Source organism: Phaethon lepturus, unplaced genomic scaffold (genome assembly GCF_000687285.1).
Source record: "Phaethon lepturus isolate BGI_N335 unplaced genomic scaffold, ASM68728v1 scaffold7503, whole genome shotgun sequence".
In the NCBI taxonomy this organism is placed as follows: Eukaryota; Metazoa; Chordata; class Aves; order Phaethontiformes; family Phaethontidae; genus Phaethon; species Phaethon lepturus.
In genome coordinates this window covers 17,945-25,297 of record NW_010528301.1, presented here as the reverse complement: position 1 = coordinate 25,297, position 7,353 = coordinate 17,945, and the positions used below count along the sequence as shown (strand labels likewise).

Here is a 7,353-nt window from a genome sequence, read left to right as displayed (position 1 = left end):
ACTTTGAACCTTTGTATTCTGCTGCTGAACTTAGCAAAACCCTACCTCAAAAGTCAAATCAAAGTGCTGTTGAGTTTATTTTAAGAAACTGTATCACTTCCTAATGCTAAGAACTTTTCCCAAACATCAAGAAATTATACTTATAGACATAGTTTGGGGACCTTCCCTGTCCAGAGGGAAGACATATAATTCCAGGAAGAGTCCCAAGTTACTTAGTAAACAAATCTATGACTGAAGTTTTTAAAAGCATATTAACCAGGGAACGCATAATCCTCATCGTTACAGAAAAGTCGATGTTTCGAGGCACAGGTCACTAGTGAATTTGTATCTGAGCAAAAACTACTCATAGTCAAAACTGAAAGTGAATTGGTGCTCATTTCCTTTGTTGGCTTCAAGTCTTGAATCCACAGAGTTAGCAATATTTATCTATGATCTATGAGATGAAGGATAACAGAGAATGTTATTTGGCTTTCTGTGTAAGGACTCAGTGGAATGGAAATAGATCTCCAACACTTCTATTGATAAGTTTCTAATTATAGAACTGAGCTCTCCCTACATTATTTCCCCCACTGCTTCTTTCACCTGAAGCTGAATGATACAGAAATGACGTTAGGAGTTGCTGAATCTGTCCTGGTAGAGGCAAGGCTGCTGCAGCTCCATGTTGTCAGCTTCAGACAGTAGTGAGGTTGAGCACATTTTCCCAATAGGCACACGCATGGGCACGTGTGTATAATACATATTACACATGGCCAGCTCCACAGATCAAAACAGAAGGACAACATAGCAGTCACGCAAACACAAACGGCAGATCAGGATGAAGGTCTGATAGTGGGAAATACATACAGTGTGGATCCCTCCAGCAATTGGCCTCACACACTGAGACTGCCCAGTAGCTAGCCCCTGGATCCCAGGTCTCCCCAGTTGCTGACACATGGACAATTACAAGGCCCAAGGGCCACAGCCCCACTCCATTTGCTGATGCAGACCCCCTCACTCACAGTTACATGCATGCACCCCCAGAGGGACACTACGGATACCACAGCAAGTATCTTTAGATACTTGGTTTACCCAGTAGCTGGCCCTTGGATCCTTGGTTTCCCTCAGCTGCAGGCATCTAGGCAGATGAGCACCCAATGACCACAACCGTACTCCAGTTGCTCGTACACAGGAGCCCTATTGCTCACACCAACACACATACGGACATCCCCCTCGCCCCCCGTGGATCCCTCCAGTATCTGGCCTTGGACACTCAGTCCACCCAGGACCCTTAGATCCTCTCATCTCCAGTTGCTTTGCGTACAGAGACAGACAGATGGGTCTTTTGGTTGACCTCCAGACTCCACAGTATCTACCACAGCAGACCTGGACCTCCTGGTCCAACTCCTTCAGTTGTCTCACACACAGAGGCTGACTGAGAGACTCCTAGATCCCACAGTATCTCCTGTAGCTGGCTTGGAGGTGCCAGCAGGCCCAGTATCCAGCTCTGAAGAAAAAAAAGTGATGTCCACCTACTGCTGAGACAGAAGACAAGACATTTAGAAGCACAAAGCACTAGATGGCAGCAGTGCTCAACTCGTTCAATTTGGATACAGCGGTAGCGCACCCACCGTATTCAGCAGCGCAATTTCTATGTATTTCCCATGGCACCGGAGACAAGTATTCAATACCAACGACAACATAGATAAATCTCACAAAGCTGTTGATAAAATGCTCAGTGAACACAGTAGGCAATAGCAGAATCAAGCAATCTTCCAACTTCCCACTACTATAAGAAAAGACGTGAGAAGTAGCAACGTGACAGAACCGCTACCTACATTTTTCAGTGTCAGAGAGAAAAGTTTTGCAGATATAGAGGGGTGTACAGTGCTCCTGTAGCATCTCCCACCTCCCACATCCAGGGGGTTGTGCAATGCCACCCTTGTCCCCTCTGCCTGCTGCAGCACTGCCCCGGTGCTGCTGGAGGGAGGAACACCCCACCCTGCCAAGGACTGCCAGCAGCCTCTGCGCGACTAATGGCGACAGCCGGTGCTTAATTTGGACAAGGCTTAAGCTTCAGATGGTTGAAGGAGAGCTGGTAACATGGTAAGCCCCAGTAAAAAAGTGTGGTTGTAGGGCGTTCGCCTCCCTCCCCCCTCAATAATCAATGTAAAATCACGCCCTAGGCCCCTAAGCCGTACCGGCTCCCTTGCGCTACCCGGACACCGGATGCGATCAAAAGGCAGGGCCTGCTGGCAGACCGTGCTGCTGCCCTCTGGGCCCCAGCCAACACGAGGGGCGCGCCCCAGGTCTCCACAGCCCCCCAGCCCCTGCCATTAGCGCCTGTCCTGCAAGGGGACAGTGAAAGCTGTGCTCAAACCTAGGCTTGGATCACATATTTATGCAAATTTAATTTCACGTTAAAAAAGCCTGCTGGCCACCGCCCAGCAATGAAGCTGTACAGGACAACGGCTTAACAAAAACGCCTTCGCTGTGCTCAGGCCATGGCAGAGGTCAGTGAAGAAACCTACCTGCTGAAGATGACCCCTTTGAAGGCACCTCACTCTTCGCTGTAGCCGGCCCCTTGGCAGCACCCAGGGCAGTCACCGTCACTTCCCCCGCCTTTGCCCTCCACGACCGTTAGCAGAAACGCCTCTCTGACGGGGGGAGTGGGCTAACCGCCATGTAGAAGCCCCAGCCTCACCCCAACTGCCACCGCCGGTCCCAGCCCTTCCAAGCAGCCCTCAGCCAACAGGGACATGGCGCCTCAGCCCTGGCAGGTGCTGGTGGCCAATCTGTGTCTGTGGCTCTGCTTGTGGGACTGCAGCGTTGGCTTGGGTTGCAGCCATGCGCGGCTGGCATACTCAACATGTTTTGGCCACGATGCGAAGCCAGATAAGCCATGGCAGTGGCAGGTCCATGGTCCTGTAGCACCCCTGTGAGGGGCATGGCCCCGGTGGGCAGGAGCCAAAAGCGGCCATGTATCTAGGGAAGGAAGTTTTCATCAACCTGGATGCTTTTGAGAGCAGCCTTTCCCCGCTCTCTAGCCCAGAAAAGCTTGAGGGCAAGGAAGCCATTATCAGCACGGTTGCCTTCACACGCAAGGATGGGCTCTCAATGGCGGTCAACAGCCAGGCCTATGTGTATTTCAAGAGCCTCAACAGGTGCATCCCACCAGCGGGAGTCATGTCCCCCATGTCCACACTCTCAGACACCCATTGCTTCTACACAGAAGTGCAGTGCAGTGCTCCCCAGTGCAAGCTCCTTTTTCCTCACAACACCAGGCGCTCAGGCTCCAAGAGCCAACTCTTTTCATGGGACAGGGGTTACACGTTTACACGCATTGAGACCAGTACAAGAGAGAAAGGAGTGCTGCGCGGGGCCTACAATTTCATCTCCTTTGCTGTGACGGGCCTGCTGGTCCACAGAAGCGGAGAGGGTGGAGCCGGGAAGGCAGCAGGGGCCTATTTCAGATACAGCAGTACCGAAACAACCATATGTCTAATCATAGCTCTATTACCTTCTACCTACTGCTCAAAGGCCCTGCTAAACTTTGGAGTATCCGGAATCTTGCCTTGCAGGGTTTCATCATCCTCTGGACAATAGATACTTTAATTATATTTGCTAGCAATGGTTTGACGATGGAAGAAGTGACTGCCATGCCCTTGGAGACCTTTCAAAGTACTACCTTCTCTGATAGCGGTTCCTCACTTGTGACTGCTAGCAGCTCCCAGATTGTAGTCCTGACCCAGGACAGACAGCTCTGCCACGGCAGCATCAGCTGAGTCACTAGCGTGGTGCACATTGCCAAGGATGTGAGCATAGATTTGAAAAACAGTGATGCTCATTGAAGAAAGGGTGGCTGACTTTACTCAGCCCTGGCTATGCTGGTAGATCTGTGAATTACCACTCTAAAAAGTGACATGCAGAACTTAAAGTGTTTTGAGTGGAACTTTTTGAAAAAAACTTTTGAAAAATGGAACTTTTGAGACTTTGAAATTCTTCTGGAGAATCTGGAGAAGTTCCCTTTTACTTAGGAAAATTTTATTGTTGCTGTTATGAGAATGTGATGGAGAAAATAGGAAACTAGCTCAATGTCCTTTTTCTAATTAGAAAGTTAAAGTTTTATTATTTTGAAATTGAAAAAGGAGAACATTTTTCATTTTTTTTTCCTGATCTTTCATTCTAAATATATGCTAATCAGATTAACAATTTCAGTCAGCTGTATGACTTCAATAAATGCAAGCTCAGCTTGCAGTTCGCAGGCTGGAGATCTCAGCAGTCCTACACTTTGGAAATCCTCATAGGAGACTTCCAAAACAAGATTATTACATTGACATGAATGAAAGTTTGCCTTTGGAGGCCATATCTGTGCCCAAGCCAGGCAAAAGGTCCACACCCTTGATGACAGTGAGCAACCCTCATGTGACGACTTTCAGTGAGTATGTAATTGAAGTGGGATTTACAGACTATGGAAACACCAAATACCTCTTGCACACAGTTCCGAAGCAGCAGTATTTCTCTGAGTTTGCAGATGCTGATTTCTGTGACAGTGTAGGTGACCGAGAGATGACTACTGTCACCGTGGACACCCCGACAACCCCATCTGTTGTATTGATGTGCCTCCCCTGACTGCGCTTCTTGTAGTGTCCTGCCCACCTACAAAGCACATCAGATTTGTAGAAAATGTAACAGCCTGTGACAAAGGCCGCATTCAGGAAGCAGCACAGAAATAATTTCAGTTATGCTAACAGCCATAAAATATGCAGCTTATACTTTCTCGCCAGAAAACATATACAGCAGGATGATCAACAGATCAAATACAACTTTACAAATCTGGAATTTCATCTTCTGGTATGTCATAAAAATCCCTGGGTCCCAATTTTTGCGTTATGGGAAAACAATACATTTCAGGAACATGTCCCTGCTGAATTTGTTCTGTTTGAAATAAAGGGAATGCATAATTATGATTATCTTTTGACTGTGCATGATGTCAACTGCATCTCTCAACCTCAAAATTGGATTTCTTTGCTAGAGGAACAGGAGCCTCCAGATCCAAATACTGCATGGACCAGAAGAAACTACATACGAATGGACTTGAATTAAAATGGCCCTCAGTCATGTATCAGATTCTTGATGGAGATAAAAATAATATCATTTTCCCTCCCTACAATGGTCTATATATCTTTAAAGCCATTGTAGTAGATATATTTCAGAGTTATTGTGATTTATCCATAACCTTCTCAGTGTATGTCTACGGCGCTTTTCCCACGAACTATACTTCCTATCTCATTTATCACTCTAAAAAGTGAGATGCAGAACTTGAAGTATTTTGAGTACAATTTTTGAAAATCTCTGGGGAATCTGAAGAAGTTCCCTTTTATTTAGGAAAATTTTGCTGTTATGAGAATGTGATGGAGAAAATAGGAAACTAGCTCAATGTCCTTTTTCTAATTAGAAAGTTAAAGTTTTATTATTTTGAAATTGAAAAAGGAGAACATTTTACATTTTTTTCCTGATCTTTCATTCTAAATTTTTCACTAAGCCTAAGTCGCTAGTCCTACTTGTTTCACTGTAGAGAGTTTAAAAGTCTTTGCCATTTCAGAAACATGACAGCTTTTAAATTTAATTTTGGTACACAGCTTTTAAATTAAGTGGTCTTCAGAAGATTTCTTACTAATTCAGTATCAATCCAGGCTGTGTGACAAAGACCAATTACGTCCAAACTTCCAAACAACAGATTAGTCTAAAAGTTAAGATGAGGCAACAAGTTCAGAAAAGTCCACAGCTGTATCAGCATAACCAGTCCCTCTAAAAATTTTTTTAGAATAAAATATACAATTCAAGAAGAATACTATATTTAGTATGATTTCTACCATTTTTGAGAAGGTAGATGGGGATTGATGCTTGTGACCAGAAAAGGCACAGGACCTTGCTATAACACCAATAATCATCTCACGTAACAGTAAGAGGAATAAAAGAAACCTCCCTTCACGCTATAAGCAAAGCAGAAAATAAATCCTCCTTGTAAAGCTTACATAGCAGATTCTGGGTACGGCAGAAGCAATGCCAGCAGCCAGTTTAATTGTAGAATTCATTAAAAGCAGTCTTTGTTTGCCCACAAAATAATTATAGGTTTCATCTCTTTTAGTAACCACCAACCAGAATTTGTGCTTGAGAGCCTGGACAACAAATTAAATGGAGCTTCAAGATGCTGACAGACTTTTAAACACTTTTTGTGAATGGGTATTGCCTGTTGTCTCCCAGGGCTTGCCCTTGTGCTGCCCTGCTCAGTTTCTTCCTTTTTGTCTGGTTTCAAACTGTGAGATCCCATCCCTCTCCTTTCCCCCCAGTTTCTCTAAACCTGCCCCTTCCTTTGCAATCTTTCTGCCAAGCTTACCTGCTTTCACTAGGGTTCGCCCAAATGACAGCCATCATCTTTTTAAAAGCCAGGTTTTGGTCCTCTTAATTAAAAAATTAAGGAGTTGAGTTCATTCCCTCAGTAATCACTCTGCCCTCAGGCACCATTTGGACATCATCCTTATTTTTCATTACAAGGGTGAAGGCCCTTAGTGTTTACTTGGAAAGCTCTGCCCAACTCCGCTCCTCTCTTCCTCCTTCCCCCCCCAGTGGCCAAGTTTCCTATTGCTCTCTCATGAGACACAGCCTGTTCCCTCTGAGCACTTTCTGCATTCCCTCTTAAACTCCTCATGACAGGCAGCTTTCTCAGCACCCTTGTCAGATAGTGTCAGGCAGAACTCTGAAAGCAAATTAAGCTGAATTTTTTATACCATTCAGCCACCTGTTCACATCTATTACCTCCAGGTGGCATTCTTCACTAATATTCTTAAGCACCTTTAATTATAAGTACTTTGGAGATGTGACAGTTTATACAAGTACACCACCACTAGATACCTCCCCAAGTCACATATAGTAACGAACATATACAAATTCTGTAAGCAAACTACAAATACATGAATTATTAGTCATCCTACTTCAATGTGCACAAGAAAACTAAAGAAAGATTATTTTTGCTGTTTTATAGGAGAGAGTTAGAAACAGAACAGGCTAGCTGAATTACTACAGAAAGTACAAGTAGCATGTATATAAACAATTTAGCTGCCATACTATGTCATATATTCTTATACACAATGGATTCAAACATTAGAATTCACTCTCAAACTTAAGTGATGTGTAGAAGTCATCAGCTGCGCGGATTCATATTCTCTCCATCTGCAACTATGCCTCCATAAATGTTGCATGCTTTCTATAGCACATTCACAGCATACTGAAGACACTATAATAAATTCCAGATTTGCACTGCACAAAATAGTAATCTGCCAATGCAGCATTTCACCAGTTTCTGGCACAGAAGCC

At 44.7% G+C, this 7,353-nt stretch overlaps 1 protein-coding gene across 1 annotated transcript; it reads left to right on the top strand.

Moving 5' to 3' along the window:
- Nucleotides 1-4,215: 4,215 nt before the first annotated feature.
- Nucleotides 4,216-5,288, top strand: CATSPERD (catsper channel auxiliary subunit delta). The gene is given in 3 exon segments (XM_010283630.1): nt 4,216-4,564; nt 4,567-4,664; nt 5,106-5,288. Coding segments are annotated over 3 exon segments (630 nt in total).
- Nucleotides 5,289-7,353: the final 2,065 nt, after the last annotated feature.